Genomic DNA, 20,526 nt, shown 5'->3' on the forward strand with positions numbered 1-20,526 from the left:
CAGGCGAGTTTGTTTATGAATCCGCCTCCCTCCTCCCCCAGCCCGGCCCTCCGCCCGCCCTCAGGGTGGCCCCAGTTCTGTGGGAGGGGGAAACCGGGCCAGCCCCCCTGCCTTCTCCTCCTCTTCCTTCCTCCAGCTTCTGTCCTGGGTGCCCGGGTAGGGCAGGCCTTTTTTTCCAGTCCTCTTGCGCCTGTCGGGGCCATTTTCCTTTCTGGGAATGGAAAGCCGGGGGTGGTATGACTTTCGAATCTGGACTCTGGAGGGGACTCAGGACGATTTGTCCCAGGAGAGGAAACTGCTTCATTTTTGCTGAAAGAGTACTTTTTCCTTTAATTCTCTTTTAGTGCTGAACTAACTGCCAGGCAGGACCCCAGCTACCCTTGGGGTGCAGAGGTCGGGGTGGGGGTGGGGGTGACTGGTGGGTGAATTGGCATTAAGCACTGGCACCCTTCCAGGTCTGGTGAGCTGAGGATCCCTGAGGAGCCTGAAGGGTTTGGACATTTTAGGAGAGGGAAGTGTTTTGATTATGTGTTTGTTTTAAGTCCAAGGAGTCCGTAGGGGTCAGATTTATATGCTCAGAAAAGCTCTCTGTTTGCTCAATTTGGGGTTTAAGCTCCTCTCTGAGCCTTCCTGGTACCTGAGCTTGCCTTCTCTAGCTTTCTAGAATGCAGATGGATTGTAGAATTTAGTCTCAGCCATTCCTCCTCCTCTTCCCCACCACCTCAAACCACCTCTGCTTTTATTTGCCAAACTGTCTTCAAGCTCCAGTGACCATCAGCTGGGTTTAAAGTCAGGCCTGTCATCTTGCAGCCCTCTTCAGAAAAGAGAATACTCAAGAAGTTTGGGCCAGAGCTTAGCTCCAACAATAACTAAATTCTTTTCTTGACCATGCCTCCCAACTCTCATTCCCTCCAAGCCTTTCTTCCTCCTCTAGGGCTTTCAAGACCACCAGAGCCACTGACAGGTTGCCAGACTGAACGGAGGCCTTCCTAGTACAAGCTACAGACTAGGCAGGGATGAACCACAATGCTTCTCAGACAAGGAAATAGACATAGCAAAGGCACAGAATGAATCCTTTTAAATAATGATAATAATAAATTTATGGATTTCTTATCAACAGGTTCTGGGCATCCCAAAGAAATCGCACTTGTTATAGTTCTTTTCTTAGGTGTTTTTTGTTTGTTTGTTTGTTTTTGTTTTTGTTTTTTGCCTTTCCAGGGCCTTGAAAAGACTGAGGGATGTGTGTGATGATCCACCAAGCTTCTCTAGTCACCATTGCACTTCAGATGACCTTAGATAGCATGATGCGAAAACTCTCGGCTTGTTTTCTTGCTCAGAGAGAAGCTTTCTTGCTCAGAAGACTGTTGATACTTTATTATCTTATCAGGGACTCTCTCTTACTTTTTCTTTCCTAAGCTCCTTTATCCTAGAGTAGGCACAACAGGTAAAAAAAAAATTGAGTCTGTTTTGTACTTAATAGCTGTAGTCGTAAGCTGACTTACGACTTGAGAGGGAAGCTTACAATGATGGTGTAAAAGGAAGGTTTTGAAATATCTGCGTATTTTCATTTGTAAAATGTTCCCAGTTTTGCTAAGTAGGAATTCTTTTTAAATTTGTTTAGTTTTTTTAGTAATCTCTACACCCAACGTGGGGCTCGAACTCATGACCTGGAGATTAAGAGTCCTACACTCCACTGACTGAGCCAGCCAGGCACTTGGAGTGGGAAATTGATGAAAACTAGAGTGACTTCAAAATCAGGAAGAATGATTTAGTTTGTAAAAGGCAAACAACTAAATGTGGAAGGTCAGTCCTTGGTATTGTATTATCTGGAGACCTATTCAGGATTTTGGGGACTAGGCTTCTTTCACTTAAGTGTTTTTTTCCTGGGTATCAATTCTATGCTAGGCCCTGAGGATACAAAGTGAAAAGGTATATGGCCTCCATGTTGGGGTGGAGCCTGCTTAAGATTGGCTCCCTCTCCCTTTGCCTCTCTCCCCCCAAATAATTTAAAAACAAACAAATCAATTAATTAAATAAAAGCAAACCTAGAGGGAAAAAATTCAATAGTAAAACAAACAAAATGGGTGCCTGGGTGGCTCAGTCAGTTAAGCATCCAAACTCTTAATTTTGGCTCAGGTTGGTGAGATCGAGCCCTGCATCAGGCTCTGCTCTGACAGCGACAGCGTGGAGCTTGCTTGGTGTTTTCTTTCTCTCTCTCTCTCTTTGCCCCTCCCCGTTCTTGTGCTTGCACGCACGCACACATGCTCTCCCAAAATAAATAAACATTTAAAACAAAACAGAAAAACAGACAAAACAAAGTGAAAAGGCATCATCCAGGCCCTCAGTCAGGATGCTTTATCTAGTTGGATAGATATCTAGTTGGAAGAGATTGGATATTTAGATACCTCTAATGGAGGTATGTAAAAAGATCATAGTGGACAGAGTATCCAATACCTGGGGGAAGTAGGAAAGACTTCATAGAAGTCGTTCTTATTGAAGAGAAGAGAAAAAGTTTGGTAGCCCAGGAGGGCAAGCTGAGTAAATTGTGTTTCTGGACATTGAAAACCCAAGAAAGAATGCTTTGTGGGAAGAGTCCAACAAAGAACAAAATGAAAGGTAAGACTGCAGTGGACAGTAATGGAGGATGAGCCTGAATAAGGGCAGGCGGACCACGAAGAGTCTTGACTGCCACCCTGGAGTGTTACCACTTAGTACATGTACTATTGTGATTGATTTTGAAGTAAAGCATCTCTCAAATGACCCATCCGTGTTGCTTTTCAAACGCGGTCATTAGGAGTTATTGGAATGATTTCACAAATGGTTATGTAGACTGACATTGGCATGCATGGGATTTGAGAAACCTTGAAATAAGTTATTCATTTGAAAAAATGTATTTTAGTTTTGGAAAAAATAGAAATTATTTTAGTTCTGTTTAAATAAATTTTGTTCAGGTTTTCAGAGATGAATTGGATGAGATGGATCATACCCCTTTGTTCTCTTTTTAAAAATTTTTAATTTTAGAGACCGAGCAGGGGAGAGGGGCAGAGGGGGAGAGAGAGAATCTTAAGCAGGCTCCATGCTCAGTGCAGAACCCAACACGGGGCTCAGTCCCAGGACCCTGCGATCATGACCTGAGCTGAAACCAAAAGTCCTATGTTCAACTGACTGAGCCACCCAGGTGCCCCCCATTTTTTCTCTCATCAGTAAACGAGCATATGTGTAAGACATCTCTCACTAGCCAGATTGGGAATTCTGTCTGGTCCTGAAGAAGCAAAAAGAGTGAAAAGGATGAAGGCCCTTGAATGTCTGAGTCTAAATCTAGACCTTTCTCTCAGTACCGCAGAATCAAACTCTAGTTCCCATTTCAGGCATAGACCAGATTTGAATCATGGGGAAAAACACAATCTTTGGAACTAAATAACCATCATAATTTAACTTAAGTACTGGAGCCTCAGTTTTCTCATTTGCAAAAGGGGATGGCAATTTAAATTAATTGAAAGGATTAAGTCAGAGAATACATACAGTATATACATGAAATGTTCTGAAGACTGCTCTCTAATGTTAGTTCCTCCCCCCACCCCTTCAGCAAGTTTAGGTGTGGTCTTTCGATGAATACACTAAACAGCTGTTAGAATCTCCAGAGCTTGGTTTACAAAGATGACTAATGCAGTTTCTAACCTCCAGGAAGTTTCTTCCCTTCTGGAAGTTTCTTCTCTTCCAGTTTTATCCCTTAGTGTTTCTTAAACTCTGGCTTAGGGACTAATCACTTGAAAGAACTAGTTTTTAGTTTAAAAGAATCACTTTTAAAGAACTTTAAAAATACATATTCTCAAGCCCATTCCAAAGAATCTGATTTGATCAGTCTGAGATGGAGACTAGGAATCTCTTAATTAAAAAGTTTGAGAGAACAAAAGAGAGCTCGCGCATGACTGTGTGTGCAAGGGAAGGGCACAGAGAAAGAGAAGGAGAGAGAGAGAGAGAGAGAGAGAAAATCCCAAGTAGGCTTCATGCTCAGCGAGGAGCCTGACACGAAGACCGTGACCTGAGCCAAAATCAAGAGTCCCATGTTCCCCCGACCCCTGACTGAGCCACCCAGGCATCCCCAAATCCACCTTTTTAAACAAAGCAGCCCAAAGGATTTGGATAGAGTCTGTCTGATATTATATTTTGAGAATTTTGATCTAGAGGTATGCTATTAATTGTAATGTAATGTGATGTTTTATATAAAGGTATGCAAGAGGATAATGCCATCTGAGCTGTCATGGAAATTAGGGCAGGAATTTTTTTCAGGAGCTAGAGGAGAATACAAAAGTGTTTTTGAAAAACTGTGTATATCCTCATACATGCATATGTAAGTGGTTAGAGCAGGCATGCTTTATTTGTTTTAAAATCTACAGTAGACTTTTTTGGGGGGGGGGCGCCTGGGTGGCTCAGTGGGTTAAGCATCCAACTTCGGTTCAGGTCATGATCTTGCCATCTGTGGGTTCGAGCCCCGCGTCGGGCTGTGTGCTGGCAGCTCAGAACCTGGAGCCTGCTTCAGATTCTGTCTCCCTCTCTCTCTGCCCCTCCCCTGCTTGCTCCCTGTCTCTTTCTCAAATAACAAACATTTAAAAAAAATAAATAAATAAATAAAAAGTCTTTGTGGGATTGTTCCGGGTTGGAACCTGGCGCTACAACTTACTAGCTTCGTGACCTTGGGCCAGTTATTTCCCAGCCCAACTTTCTTATAAAATACGTTAACATCCTACTACTATCATCTTCCTTGTGAGAAGGACAGGAGGAATGGGAAAGCCTAACTGACCTTAGGCCCCTAACACGGTAGGCATTCAACAACCGCTTCACCTTATTCAGGCCCTATCCAAAGCAGCAGAGGCCTGTTTTAGGGAGATCCAGACCTTAGAACATGACAACGTATCGCGAAGCGCTGGATTGTAGATAACGAAGTGACAACACGTAAGTGCTACAGAGAATGACCTCCGTGGCAATGACAAATCACCCAGGCCGCCTCCACCGAAACCAGGAAAAAGGAGGGGTGGGATGGAAGGCCAGAAACTCAGGTGCCTCGGGAAAAAATCTCCTTTAACTTTGTGGTTGCGAAAGCAGGAGCTCTTTATGCTTGGATGGTATTTGCAATGAAGGGGAGAAAAAGGAAGTGGTTTGCAGGGCATTCGCTCTAGGTGGTTCTCCAATGCGCTTCGCCTCAGACCAGCTCCTGGAGGGTTAACCCCACAGCAATCAAGCAGTTAGCACCTTTGGCTGGGAGAACTTAATAAAATGGCGTTAGTTGGGAGTCTCAAAGCCCTCGCGAATGGTCAGTTCAGTATTAACTGGGAGCGCGTCGCCAGATTTCGTCGCGCCCGCACCCACAGGGCTTACACCCACATTCAGAGGCATCCGCCCACCTCGGGAAGGAGTAGACTTGAGAGGCACTTTTAAGAGCGGTTAAGCTAAGACTCAAACGAGCCCTGGTGGCCAGGCAAAACCGAGCACCGAATGTCGTGGCCCTGACACTTGTGGAGCAGAAGGGCTCCACTGAAGCGTGCCACCTAATCACTACGAAGAAGTCCCCTGAGGAGGGCCAAAATGGCGACGGACTCCTCTTGGCACAGCCCTGCTCCCTCCCCCACGTCGGGAGGTTCCCGTAACGCCCATTGGCCAAGTTGGAGGCGGTGCCTGGTTTCCTTCGCCGCCTCATTGGACTGAGTGACTGAAGGAGACGCCAACGCTTCTCTGCCCACTCCAGAATCCCGCCCTCAGAGTTCATTCGGCGTTTAATTGGCTTTCCGTTCGCGTCAATTTGCGTCCTATCTTGTCTTTTTTTCAGTGTTAATCCAATCAGAACTTTCCTGGCTGCCCGCCTGATTTCTGATTGGTTTTGATCAGCTTCATCCTATCCCATTTCTGCCTACTTCTTACCACCTCCCACCAGGGACTTTGCCCAGGCATGTCCAGAGTTCTGGTTGGTCGTTATTCTGTCATTCCAATCAAAGCTCTTCCTATCCCTACCGCTCAGAGAGCCCGCCTGGCGGCTGACTGGTTTCTTTCCAAGCCTATCATCACCAGCTCCCGCCCACCCTCACTTCCTGCGTCTTTCATTGGCTTTTAAAACTGAGAGGGCGGCCTCCTTGGGCGGACACCCGGCACGCAACTTTGTCTTACACGCCTCAGAGAGCAAGCGAATCTTGCCATTGGACAGCCTGCCCGTCCTTCTTCTTCATGTCCCTCCTTTCTCCCTCCCTCATTGGGCGGGGCAGCAGTGAAGGGGCGGGGCCGAGGCCGGGCTTGTGGCGCGCTGCTCCCTCCTCCTTACCCCCCCCCTCCCTGTCCGGTCCGGGTTCGCTTGCCTCGTCAGCGTCCGCGTTTTTCCTGGCCCCCCCCAACCCCCCCGGACAGGACCCCCTTGAGCTCGTCCCTCAGCTGCCACCATGAGCGGTAAGGATGAGTCCACTCCACGCTTAGGGGTGGGAGGGGAGTGAGGGGGCGCGCGCGAGGGCCGACCGGGCGGTCCCCGCCGTGAGGGGGGGCGGGCGGGAGGCGGCGGCGGCGGCCTTGGTCCCGCCCGGGGCGGAGGGAAGGGAGGGAGAAGGGGCAGTGGCGGGGCCTGCGAGAAAGAGGGGGATGGGCCGCCCGCCCCGGGGGAGGGGGCAGCGTGGCCTCGCCCGCCCCCTGCCCGCCCCGGCCACGGGGGACGGGCCTTACCCCCCACTATTCGGCGGCCCGCCTGAGGCTCCTCCCGCCGGGGGCTGGAGCCGCGGGGGCGGCCCGAACAGTGCAGGCCCCGCCCGGGCCAACCGCCTCCCTGGTCCGCCCTCTGGTCGCCGCCTGCCCCAAGGCCCTCCCCTCCCCCCGTAGATTTCCCCTCCCCCCCCCACCGTCCCGCCCTTTCCACGCCCCTCACCCCGAAACCGCCCTTTCCCTCTAGGTCCCGCCCTCTGTCTTCCCCGAAAGCTCCAGATTCTTAACCCCTGGACCCCTTTAGCCCCTTTAGCAGTATTCACAAATGTTTCCTCACTCACACTTTTTGTTCTTTTTACCTTGCCCCTCTTCTATTGTTGCTTTTTACACTTGAATTTTCTTTCTCCATATCCTTTGACCCTAATTTTAGCAAGATTTCCATCCACCCACATGTTGTTTTTTGCCTTACCTATCTATCCTTCTCCTTTTTTTTCCCCCCGGGATACTTTTTTATATTTTGAAACTCTTTGAGCATGTCCACTGCTCCTCATATTTCCTATACCTAAAGCACATTTTCAATGTTTTAGGAGTTTAATTTTGTGCAAGGGGGAATTGAGGCCCAGTTTTAGCATTACCCAGCCTAGTTTATGTTCTGTATGTCCTACAGCTGTCCCTTTTCCAAGCCACTTTTTTTTTTGTTTTTTACGTTAGTGCTTTAAACCGTACTGATGTTTCTGTTTTATCATATCATTTTACCTTTTTTCTTTCTCCAACTTTAAGTTGTCTGTCTCTAATTTTTAGACCAAGATCACTCCATGGATGAAATGACAGCTGTGGTGAAGATTGAAAAAGGAGTTGGTGGAAATAATGGGGGCAATGGTAATGGTGGTGGTGCCTTTTCTCAGGCTCGAAGCAGCAGCACAGGCAGTAGCAGCAGTGGAGGAGGAGGAGGGCAGGTAAGTGATAATCAGGACAGACTGGGGGACATGTTAAGAGAATGTAAGTTTTCCTGGATGATTGCTGTTTCACAGAAACATTTTTAGGAAGGGGCTGAACCATTTTGTAGCTAGGGACACAGATGATTGGGAGATCCCCTCAGATGAGAATTTCAACAGTGTAGATGGGGCAACTTTTTGTTTCTGTTATTTTTCCCCATTCTTTGCACCTTTTGGCTGTTTATTTGTTTTATACTGCCCCCTGGGCTGGCAGCTGGGTGTCAGTGAACTAACTCCTTTCCTTTCCTATCCTTTCCTTTCCTTTCTTTTCTGGCCAGGAATCCCAGCCATCCCCTTTGGCTCTGCTGGCAGCAACTTGCAGCAGAATTGAGTCACCCAATGAAAACAGCAACAACTCCCAGGGCCCAAGCCAGTCAGGGGGCACAGGTGAGCTTGACCTCACAGCCACACAACTCTCACAGGGTGCCAATGGCTGGCAGATCATCTCTTCCTCCTCTGGGGCTACCCCTACCTCAAAGGAACAGAGTGGCAGCAGTACCAATGGCAGCAATGGCAGTGAGTCTTCCAAGAATCGCACAGTCTCTGGTGGGCAGTATGTTGTGGCTGCCACGTCCAACTTACAGAACCAGCAAGTCCTGACAGGATTACCTGGAGTGATGCCTAATATTCAGTATCAAGTAATCCCACAGTTCCAGACCGTTGATGGGCAACAGCTGCAATTCGCTGCCACTGGGGCCCAAGTGCAGCAGGATGGTTCTGGTCAAATACAGATCATACCAGGTGCAAACCAACAGATCATCACAAATCGAGGAAGTGGAGGCAACATCATTGCTGCTATGCCAAATCTACTCCAGCAGGCTGTCCCCCTTCAAGGCCTGGCTAATAATGTACTCTCAGGACAGACTCAGTATGTGACCAATGTACCAGTGGCCCTAAATGGGAATATCACCTTGCTACCTGTCAACAGCGTTTCTGCAGCTACCTTGACTCCTAGCTCTCAGGCAGTCACTATCAGCAGCTCTGGGTCCCAAGAGAGTGGTTCACAGCCCGCCACCTCAGGGACTGCCATCAGTTCTGCCAGTTTGGTATCATCACAAGCCAGTTCCAGCTCCTTTTTCACCAATGCCAATAGCTACTCAACAACTACTACCACCAGCAACATGGGAATTATGAACTTTACCACCAGCGGATCAGCAGGGACCAACTCTCAAGGGCAGACACCCCAGAGGGTCAGTGGGCTACAGGGGTCTGATGCTCTAAACATCCAACAGAACCAGACATCTGGAGGCTCTCTGCAAGCAAGTCAACAAAAAGAGGGAGAGCAGAACCAGCAGACACAGCAACAGCAGCAAATTCTTATCCAGCCTCAGCTTGTTCAAGGGGGACAGGCTCTCCAGGCCCTCCAAGCAGCACCATTGTCAGGGCAGACCTTTACAACTCAAGCTATCTCCCAGGAAACCCTCCAGAATCTCCAGCTTCAGGCTGTTCCAAACTCTGGCCCCATCATCATCCGGACACCAACAGTGGGGCCCAATGGACAGGTCAGTTGGCAGACTCTTCAGCTGCAGAATCTTCAAGTTCAGAACCCACAGGCCCAGACAATCACCTTGGCCCCAATGCAGGGCGTTTCCTTGGGGCAGACGAGCAGCAGCAATACCACCCTTACACCCATTGCCTCAGCTGCCTCCATCCCTACCGGCACAGTCACTGTGAATGCTGCTCAGCTCTCCTCCATGCCTGGCCTCCAGACCATTAACCTCAGTGCATTGGGTGCTTCAGGAATCCAGGTGCACCAGCTTCCAAGCCTGCCCTTGGCTATAGCAAATGCCCCAGGTAAGCCTCCAATCTTTTATATTAATTTCCAGAGCTAAATAGCATCTTAACTGCAACCGTTGGGTCTAAGGAAGGAAATAGACACTTTCGTGGGTAACAGTTTCTTGAGGGCAAGTTGATTAGAGAAATGGCAATGATTCTGTTTAAGTCATTTGGAACTGACTTAACGGAAACTTTTTTTCAGTTAATCTCATGAGAAAGGAGCACTTCTGGGCAGCGTCCCTGGGGTCACTGTACTTCCAGTGCCTTTGGTGCTACAGAACAAGGGTCGGCAACTTTTTCTGTAAAGGGCCAGATAGTAAATATTTTAGGGCTTGTGACACATGTAGTATTCTTTTTGTTTTGGTTTTTTTTTTTGCAACTTTTTAAAAACGTAAAACCATTCTTACCTCAAGGGCTTTATTTGGCGTACAAGCCCACCCCTTTGTAAGATAAGAATTGATTATAAACTTGACCTCTTTGTATGACAGTTACTAAATAATCAGATATTTCTTATGAGCTGTAAGTCTTAAGTGAGGGAAAAGTGATGTAGTGGATTCCGGAAGAATTTTTAATGAAATAAATTTCATGGTTAATTTTTAGTTAGCTAGAGTATCCTATTTTCTGAGCAAGCCGGTTAATTAAAGTTTAATTTTTTAAACTTCTGGTTACCTTAAAAGTGGAATCCGTCTGCCTCCCCTTACACTAATGTATATTTTCAGTAAGCTTGCTGGGTGGTTCTGGTACTTCCTAGATGAGAAAACCACTTCCTAGACTGCTTTGAAAGTAATGTATGGTTGAGAAGGGAGGGTAGAGAAAGGGAGCATGGCCTGGAATGGAGTGGGGAGGTGGAGTTGAGAGGAGTTAGGAATAAGGAGAGCATTGAAGGGAAAAAGTCCTTCGGGAAGAGGTATGTATTGGAATGTATGTTGAATCAGTTGACCACAATATTCAATTATTCATTTTGAACAGTGTTTCACTGTTGGTTAATTTGAAATTTGAAACGTGTCCCTTTAAAAAAGTGAAAGTCTGTTTAGAATTTTGTCATTTTAGATTCTGTGGCAATAGAGTTAATCTTTAATAAAGTACAAGAAGATGATTCTATAGATTTTTATATTCTGCCATGATATATAAAAATTATGATGGGAAATAGTTTAACGTCACCAAACTTCTAGTTCTGTTGGAATACATGTGGGTTTATGAATTGTTTACTTTTATGAGAGTTCTCAGTTCATTTTTTTTAAAAGTTTTATTTAAGTAATCTCTACACCCCACGTGGGGCTTGAACTCATGACTCTGAGACCAAGAGTTGAATGCTTTTCTGACTGATCAGCCAGGTGCCCCAAGTTCTCATTTCATTTATATTGGTTTTTACATTAAAGAGGATAATAAATAGACAGCCATATTTCCTGTCTCCTGCAGTTTTGGAAAATGGTGATTGGGGGGGGGGGATCTGTTCAAGTTCCCTAACTTTTTTACATTCTTGAGGTCATGTTTAGAATGATGACATTTTGAGCCTTAAGATAACAATTTTCTTAATAAATTGGAGATCTTGGAATAGAAAGTTAGAGCTGGAAGGAGCCTAAGAAATCATCTAGTACAACTGCCTTATTTTCTAGAAGAGGATGTTGAGGTATGAAGAAGCAGTTAAGTGGCCAGACTACAGCCAGAGCTAGGGCTTGTGGTTAGTTCTAGTCTAAGGCATTCCCTGTTAGTTTTAACTTAGGACATGAGAAATCTTTAGATTGTTAAAAATGTTTTAGAAAAGCTGTCTTTGCTTCTTTGAAATTTAATGTTCTAGAGGTGGCCAAGTGTTTTATAGGCTAAAAATTATGATAGTAGAAATGGGAAAAAGTTAATGAAAACGAAATTCAGCAGCCTGGAAAATTAGACACTTTGCTGGATAACCTTTACTAGCATGTTTGTTTTCTCTTTGCTCTTAGGTTGTTGTATCCAGCAGTTTTGCTCTTTGTCAAAGGAAGGCAAAACTGCGAGATTGTTCCAGTTAGTAATAATTTGGATCCTTGCAATTTTTAAAAGGTTTATAACTTAGGCTCTGGAGAACAGTTATGAGGTACTCTCATTGCTAAATCATGCTCTGGGGAAGCCTGCCATTTAATATGTCATAGGATAGGGCTACCTAGCTATTATTGATGGTCTCTGAGCTCAAGAAAATGCATGCCTTTCTGTAAAGTAGCAGCAGCTTGACATTCACTAATGAAAGAATGAGCCTCTGTAAGGCCATTTTGTGAGAGTTGGGATTGGTTGCTTCATTAATAGTGGTTTCTGAAGAGAAAAGTTTCCTTCTTTCTGGTTAGTCTTCTGCAACATTTTTTTCCCCTTCAGTTGATCTAACTTTATCCTTAATGAAAGCTAATAAAATCGTTTCCTAGAAGCCTTAATGCTGTTCAGCAGTTGCCTGGCTGCTAAAAATGGCTCGTTTTACCCCCTTACTGGTATATAGTGATTTTACTGGAAAAGCTCAATCTCTTGCCAGTATAATGTAGTAGAAAGAGCATTGAATGTGAAGTCCTGTTGTGAGGTATAGCTTGGTGGGTAGATACATAGCATTCTACAAAATGAGACTTTATTACATGGTTGTGGAAGCCTGCAGCCTCCTTGGTGTTCACTTTGTTTACTTTTATTATTTTTAAAAATCATCTTTTAGAAATCATTTAAGCTCCCCTGTTGACTTTCACTGTTTATTTTTGTTTGCTGAATACACAGGCAAAAGCACAAACTTAGAACCAAAGTAAGCCAGCCATCTCAATATCCTGTGTTTTTTATGGCTCAGCCCCTGGTGGGTGGTAGTGAGGAAGGGACCACCCAGTAAACTAAGTTTAATTTCTAGACAGTGAAATGATCTATGGGCTCCGAGGGGTTTTTGTTGTTGTTGTTTTGTTTTGTTTTAAGTTATCTGCAGCTTGTTTTGTTGTCTTTTAAATCAACACCCTTTCCTCTCATTTTGTAGTTACTCTCACAGATCTTGTTTTTTTTTCCAGTTTAAAGCTTCAGGTTTTTTCTCAGACACTGCCATGTCCTGAAAACTCTTCTACCAGGTTGGGGGGTGGGGGTGCAGCTTTGAAAGACAGTTTGTATGACTTCGTGGGAGTTCTGCCTAATAAAGAGTTCAGGGCTGGTCTTTGGCAGGAGAATAGAACATATTTCCTTGATGGCTATAATTCACTCAGGCAAATTTCAGGCACTAAAAATAAAAATTTCACATCTGCTTGGTTTTATCGGGGTCAGGAAAATGTCTTCTCTTAGAAGTTAAGTTAAATGTGATACCAGAGTTAGTTTGCCAACAGTGTCGCTAAACTTGCGGTCAGATTGCTGAGACCTAATTTGTTAAAAAGTTGCATTTTAGACTAGGGTACCTGAACAATGTAAATGGGTTTAGCTGATTTGAATGTGTTTAGAATTATTCTAGGGCAAAAGATTAAATGAGATAATTTTCTTTTTTAAAATAATATACTTTATCAAATATCACATGTTTCTGCATCGTTTGCCTTTTTTATCTAATGTTATATTTGTTTCTGAAGGTGATATTAGTGTTTTTAAGGGATTTCAATTTAAGTAGAAAAGGTCTCCTTTAAAATCTAGGTGCCTTCATTGATTTGAAAAGAATGAGAAGACAGTCCTCAGACCTTGTCAGTTGCTCCTATTTATTCATTCCAGTGGCTTTCTGTAAATGACGTCATTGTTAAATCACATTACATTGTGTAATGTGGCCATTTTAGTTCTTAATTAAATAACAAGAGCACAAGGGTGCCTAGTGTTTCAGAAAAGTTTAATATCTATTCTGTTCTCATATCTCCCTTTCCTTTTAACTGTTCCACTTTGTAAAGTAGCATTTAAATGTTGCCACTAATAATTTAGTTTTCCTCATTCCTTGCTTCTAATTGTTTTCTCTCCTTGAAAATGTTTTAAGATGTAAAATGAACATCTGTGGAAAAGCTCTATTACATAATGCTTTGTAAGTTACTTATCAGATGTCTAACCATTAATGGATAATATTAGTTGAACTTTTCTACTTTGATGTTTATTGTTCTTCATATTTCCTACAGAAGGTGTGTCATAATAGTGCTATTCCTTTCTCTAACATTTAGCATTATTATTCGGGCTTGTGTGCCTAACCATTATTTTAAAGTGTATATGCCCTCATTATGATTATATTATTAATACCATGCTAGGTTTTAAGAATTGTTTCCCTTAGAAGACCCTGAAAAAGTTTCTGTAGAAAGATTTATTTTTTTATTTTTTATTTTTTAGAGTTGGTTGCAAATTTGAGCTGGAAGTTGAATTGTACTTTTGCTTCAGTGTTTTTAAAACTCTGAATAGCTTATGGAAACTGGGCAGTATTACTTGTTTGACAACTTTGGATGTGCCTTTCTAATTTACTGTAAATCGCCCTACCTCCGTGTCTATGTACAAAATAAATAATGACTTAACAATTTTGAAGGAGTTAAAATATAAAATCCCTATGTGAAAATAGAGACTTGACCGTTAAATGATGAGAGAACTAAATTAAAAATCTATACATCTCTGAAAATGTAAAAAATATTATTTTTATAGGAAAGCAAATGTTTGCTGCAAATAATCTAAAAAAGGTTAAATGCTATTAAGGTGGATCTTTTCATATTATTCAGTATGTTCTTCGTTGAATTTGACCTTTTTTGATAGATTAAAAATTACAGCTCTTTGCAAACAATACAATTAAGCCAGACTATCAATGGTAGTAGCAACTAAACTGAAAACTGTTAGAGCTGAAAACCCTCACCCCTTCCAGTACCCCCATTTTGACAGAATGTGGAGTAGTTTCAACGACTTGCCAGAGGTCACTGTAACAGATCTTTTGAATTCAGATCAGTATCTTTTTCCACTATACTACACTAGTATTTTTTTGTTTTAAGATTTTTATTTTTTAAATGTTTATTTTTGAGAGGGAGAGAGAAGAGAAAAGAGGGATGGAGGGGCAGAAAGAAGGGGACAGAGGATCCAAAGTGGGCTCAGTGCCGACAGCAGAGAGCTGGATTGGGGGAAGGGTTCAATCTCACCATCTGGTGAGATCATGAGCTAAGCCAAAACCAAGAGTCTGACGCTTAATGGCCTGAGCCACCTAGGCACCCCAACAACAACTTCTTCATAAACTTTTTGTTATGAATCATGATTTGTTGTAATCAGATTAATTTGAATTTAATTAAGCAAAATATAAATAATTAGTGATGTGATCAAAACATTAAGAAAGAAGGAGCAAGATGGCAAAAGAAAAATCAAAGACATCTCGTTACTTTGAAAACATGAAGGTCAGCTATATCATATAGAGATATGTGTGTAGAATGGTATTATCCCCACCCCCTTTTTCCTTTTTACAGTTAGAGATGCGATGTGTTTTCCCTGTTACCTTTCTTATTTTTTTTCCTAATATGCTTGAGACACTTTCATAGCAAACTTTATCTCCTTATTGTTTGTCATCTATTGTTTTCCATGTTATCAGAAAATTCCCTTTCAGTGCCTGCCTTCTCTACCCACCACATTTCTGATTTAAAAAAAAAAAAAAACAAAACTATCCTGACATACTTGTTGGGGATATAGTTTAACAACTCTTCGAGAGACTATATAGGCCCCAATTTTGTCCAGGCCTTACATAGACAATGTATAATATCTCTTATGGTCACTGGTGGTATCTGAAAAGTACTATGCCTAGAATTCTTTGGCAATTTCTTGCACTCATGTTTATTTTGTTTTAAAGAAGGTAAAAAGCTCTTAACTCTGAAAACTGTATTTGGAAATTTTCCATATTATCAAGAAATTTCTTTGGTTTGGCATTCTCTTAACAGATTATCTTGTTGGTATTATCATGTTTTGAATGGCTTCCTTGTTTAGCATTAAAGGCTGTTAAGAAATTCACTAATACTCATGGTTAGGTTAACTTACATAGGCATTTACTGAACACCAGTATACTTAGTAATATAATTGCCCCCAGCAGACTTAAGAGTTAGATACAAAAAGTGTAGCAGTGAAAATGGATTCATGCTTTATTCATAGACAAATTTAGCAAAATTTATTGAATATTTACTGTGTGTCAAGTGTGCTAGGCTCTCAGAATTCACTGAAACAGATGATGGTCCTTGGCTTTCATGGAGCTCCAATTATTGTTGTGCTATAGTTATCTACTCTTAGTGCACTCCAGAGGGGACAAGTTTTCACACAACGAATACTGACAGTTGCAGAAAATATATGAAACCATAGGGCCACACTATTTTGGATTTATAGTTTTCTTTTACTGTGTTATATATTGTCAGGTATGTATGTATGTATGTATATATGTATGTATGTATGTATGTGTGTATTTATTTATTTATTTATAGTATTTATTCATCTTAGAACAGGGGAGGGGCAGAGAGAGAGGGAGACACAGAATCCGAAGCAGGTTCCAGGCTCTGAGGTGTCAGCACCTTCATGTTTTCAAAGTAACGAGATGTCTTTGATTTTCTTTTGCCATCTTGTTCCTCCTTTCTTAAATTTACCATCTTAATCATCTTTAAATGAACAGTTCAATAGTGTTAATTAAGTATATTCACATTGCAGAAGATTTCCAGATCTTTTTTACCATACAAAACTGAAACTGTACCCATTAAACTCATTTCCCCTCCCCCACCATTCCCTTGCAACCATTATTCTACTTTCTATAAATTTGACTACTTTAGACTACTAATTTGTCACATAAGTAGAATCATAGAGTACTTGTCTTTTTGTGGCTGGCTTATTTCACTTAGCACAGTATCATCGAAGTTCATCTATATTGTAGCATATGACAGGATTTCCTTTGTATGGCTGAATAATATTCATTGTATGCATATACCACATTGTCTTTATCTGTTCATCTATCATGGACATTTGGGTTGCTTCTGCCTCTTGGCTTTTGGGAATAGTACTGCTGTGAACTTGGGTGTATAAATAATCTCTTTGAGATCCTGCTTTCAACTCTTTTGCATATATACCCAGATGTAGGATTGATGGATCATATGGTAATTCTATTTTTCATTTTTTGAAAAAATATGCTTACTTTGGTAACTTTGCTTTTACCTTCTATAAAGAAACTTTATTTTCATTTATTTAAAAAAATTGTTTTAATGTTTGTTTATTTTTGAGAGAAAGAGTGTGATCAGGGGAGGAGCTGAGAGAGAGGGAGACACAGAATCTGAAGCAGGTTCCACGCTCTGAGCTATCGGCACAGAGCCTGATGTGGGGCTCGAACTCATGAGCCGTGAGATCATGACCTGAGCTGAAGTCGGGTGCTCAACTGACTGAGCCACCCAGGCGCCCCTCTATAAAGAAACTTTAAAAAAAAAAAGAAGGGGTGCCTGGGTGGCGCAGTCGGTTAAGCGTCTGACTTCAGCCAGGTCATGATCTCGCGGTCCGTGAGTTCGAGCCCCGCGTCAGGCTCTGGGCTGATGGCTCAGAGCCTGGAGCCTGTTTCCGACTCTGTGTCTCCCTCTCTCTCTGCCCCTCCCCCGTTCATGCTCTGTCTCTCTCCCCAAAATAAATAAAAAAGTTGAAAAAAAATTAAAAAAAAAAAAAAACCTCACATTTTTGTGGTATGTTTATAGTCAGAACTACATTTTTAACTTTTCTGAGTACTTTTCTCATAAGATTATTTCCAAATTTCCTAACCTAATGGAGCAAGATCATTAATATATACATAATAGTTATTATCCAGCTGCTTTTAGGTTACTTAAATCTCGGATGTTTGTAAAGTAAGATGCTTAAAATGGAACTCAAGGGCTGAGATTTGAGACAGGAATTATTGCTGGTTTGGATTGTATAAGAAAAATTGTCATGATATACAATGTGAGCATGCTTTTAATGATAAGTCATTCTTAGGTAACTGGTAATTGCTTACCTCCTTATTTTAATTACTTTCGCATAAAATGCCACAAAAAGTAAAGATGGCTTGTTGCTGGCAAACATTTCCCTTTATGGAAATAATTCTGTGATTCCCCCACCCCCCAGCCACAGAAAACTGTTGTCCCAGACAATTGGATATTCTCATCTCTAGCTTATATACTTACTTAGGAAACTGCAGCTTGGCCAGACATCTTGGTGTAATGGTAATTAATCTTTTAGTCAAATGCCTGGTGGGAGCTGTCTTAATAAAAGCTCTAACATATCATCAAATTGTATTACTTTTACCTGCAATATGAAGCAAACTCAGATGCATCCAGACTTAAATTACTCGTGGTTCTTTGATTTACTTCTGAAAACGTTCTGACAACTAATTGGTTTATTTTTTTTTAATGTTTTATTTATTTTTGAGACAGAGACAGAGTGTGAGCAGGGGAGGGGCAGAGAGAGGGGGAGACACAAAATCTGAAGCAGGCTCCAGGCTCTGAGCTGTCAGCACAGAGCCTGACACGGGGCTTGAACTCACAGACTGCAAGATCATGACCTGAGCTGAAGTTGGACCCTCAACCGACTGAGCCACCCAGGTGCTTCCAATTGGTTTGATTCTTTTTTTTTTTTTCCTTAACATTTATTTATTTTTGAGACAGAGAGAGACAGAGCATGAACAGGGGAGGGTCAGAGAGGGAGGGAGACACAGAATCCGAAACAGGCTCCAGGCTCTGAGCTGTCAGCACAGAGCCCGACGCAGGGCTCAAACTCACGGACTGGGAGATCATGACCTGAGCCGAAGTCGGACACTTAACCGACTGAGCCACCCAGGCGCCCCTTTGTTTAATTCTTTTTTTTTTTTTTTTTTTTTTTAATTTTTTTTTTTCAACGTTTATTTATTTTTGGGACAGAGAGAGACAGAGCATGAACGGGGGAGGGGCAGAGAGAGAGGGAGACACAGAGTCGGAAACAGGCTCCAGGCTCTGAGCCATCAGCCCAAAGCCTGACGCGGGGCTCGAACTCACGGACCGCGAGATCGTGACCTGGCTGAAGTCGGACGCTTAACCACCCAGGCGCCCCTTTGTTTAATTCTTAAAATGTTATTTCAGTAACTAAAATGGAGGTATTGAAAAATATTATATATATTATATTACCAAGGTGTGTCTTACCATAAAAATTTAAGAAATAAACATTTCAACTTAAATAGGCGCATGTTGAAAACATGGGTGGCTCAGTCGATCAAGCAGCCGACTCTTTTTTTTTCTCTGTAATGTTTGTTTATTTTTTAACTTGTTTATTTTTGAGAGAGTGCAAGTGGGGGAGGGGCAGAGAGGGGGATGGAAGATCTGAAGCAGGCTCTGTGCTGACTGCAGTGAGCCCAATGTGGAGTTGAACTCACAAATGGAACCATGAGATGACAACCTGAGCTGAAGTCAGACGCTCAACTGAGCTACCCAGCCCCCCCCCCATGGATGTTTATTTTTGAGAGAGAGAGAGAGAGAGAGAGAGAGAAGAGAGGGAAGGAGGGAGGAGGAGGGGCAGAGAGAGAGGGACAGGGAATCTGAAGTGAGCTTCATGTTGATAGAGAGCCGGATGTGGGGCATGGCCAACTCTTGATTCTTGCTCAGATCATGATTTCCAGTTCATGGGATCGAGCTCTGAGTTGGTCTCTGTGCTGACAGCATGGTGCCTGCTTGGGATTCTCCCTCTGTCTCTCTGCCCCTCCCCCGCTCATTTTCTCTCCCTCTCTCTCTCTCTCTCTCTCTCTCTCTCTCTCTCTCAAATATTAAAAAGTAAAAAACATAGGGATGGAAAATTGTGTAAAAAAATTTTATACTCCATGGACTATTCAGTTTTAAAGTTTATATGTTTATTTTGAGAGAGAGAGAACACGTGCACAGGAGGGGCAGAGAGAGAGGGAGAGAGAGAATCCCAAATAGGTCATGTACTGCTTTGCCAGCCCGACTTGGGTTGGAACCCATGAACAGTGAGATCATGACCTGAGCCAAAATCAGGAGTCAGACATTCAACCCATTGAGCCACCCTGGTGTGCCCCTCCTAATTACATTCTTTTCTTTTCTTTTCTTTTCTTTTCTTTTCTTTTCTTTTCTTTTCTTTTCTTTTCTTTTCTTTTCTTTTCTTTTCTTTTCTTTTCTTTTCTTTTCTCTCTTTTCTTTTTTCTTTTCTTTTCTTTTCTTTTCTTTTTTTCTTTTCTTTCTTTTTGAGAGAAAGGGCACTGGTGAGTGGGAAGCAAAGAGAGTGGGAGAGAAAATCCAAGGGACAGAGAGAGTGATAGAGAGAGAGAAGCAGGGCTCACCCGAAGCAGGGCTTGACCATATTTTACCCAAAGTGGGGCTTGTGCTCACAAACTGTGAGATGATGACCTGAGCCAAAGTCAGATGCTTAATGACTGAGCTACCCAGGCATCCCCCCAGGTATATTTGTAAGAGAAAAAGGAACATATGGCCCCACAGAAACTTGTATACACGTGTTTATGGCAGCATTATTCATGGTTATGGAAAGATGGAGACAATCTGAATGTCCAGTGGATAAACAAAATGTGATGGAATATTATTCAGCCATTAAAAGGAATGAGGTATTGATAAATGCAATGTGAGTGAGCCTGGAAAACATTCTGTTGTGGGTGTTTTTTTTAATAATGTTTATTATTTACTTTTGAGAGAGAAAGAGACAGAGCACGTGCCGGGGGAGGGGTAGAGAGAGGGAAACAAAGAATCCCAAGCATGCTCCAGGCTGTCAGCATAGAGCCTGATGTGGAGCTTGACTTCATGAACCGTGAGATAGATCATGACCTGAGCCAAAGTCAGACGCTTAACTGACTGAGCCACCCAGGTGCCCCAAAACATTCTGTTAAAAGAAATAAGCCAGAGAGAAGAGGTCACATATTTTAACATTCTGTTTATATGAACTATCTAGAATAGGAAAATTTGTAGACACTGGTTGCCAAGGTATGGGGTGAGGGGAAAATGGAGAATGATTACTTAATAGGTATGGGTATTTTTCTGGGGTGCTGAAAGTTTTGAAAGTATAGAGAGGTAGTGGTTGCACAGCATTGTAAATGTACTAAATGCCACTGAATCATACACTTTAAAATGGTTAATTGTATGCTAATGGCTAATGGTTAATTGTATGCTAATGGTTAATGGTATGCTATGTGAATTTCACC

The 20,526-nt window shown here is 42.7% G+C and overlaps 1 protein-coding gene across 1 annotated transcript in view; it reads left to right on the top strand.

Annotated features, from left to right (window-relative positions):
- Positions 1-6,277: 6,277 nt before the first annotated feature.
- The window catches only part of SP1 (Sp1 transcription factor), a 36,733-nt gene continuing 22,484 nt past the window's right edge, over positions 6,278-20,526 (top strand). The window contains exons 1-3 of the mRNA XM_023257111.2: positions 6,278-6,432; positions 7,477-7,631; positions 7,949-9,464. Of these exons, the coding sequence (XP_023112879.1) occupies positions 6,426-6,432; positions 7,477-7,631; positions 7,949-9,464 (1,678 nt within the window). The 5' untranslated portion in view covers positions 6,278-6,425. The remainder of the gene's footprint in view (positions 6,433-7,476; positions 7,632-7,948; positions 9,465-20,526) is intronic.

The sequence above is a fragment of the Felis catus genome, chromosome B4 (assembly GCF_018350175.1).
Source record: "Felis catus isolate Fca126 chromosome B4, F.catus_Fca126_mat1.0, whole genome shotgun sequence".
In the NCBI taxonomy this organism is placed as follows: Eukaryota; Metazoa; Chordata; class Mammalia; order Carnivora; family Felidae; genus Felis; species Felis catus.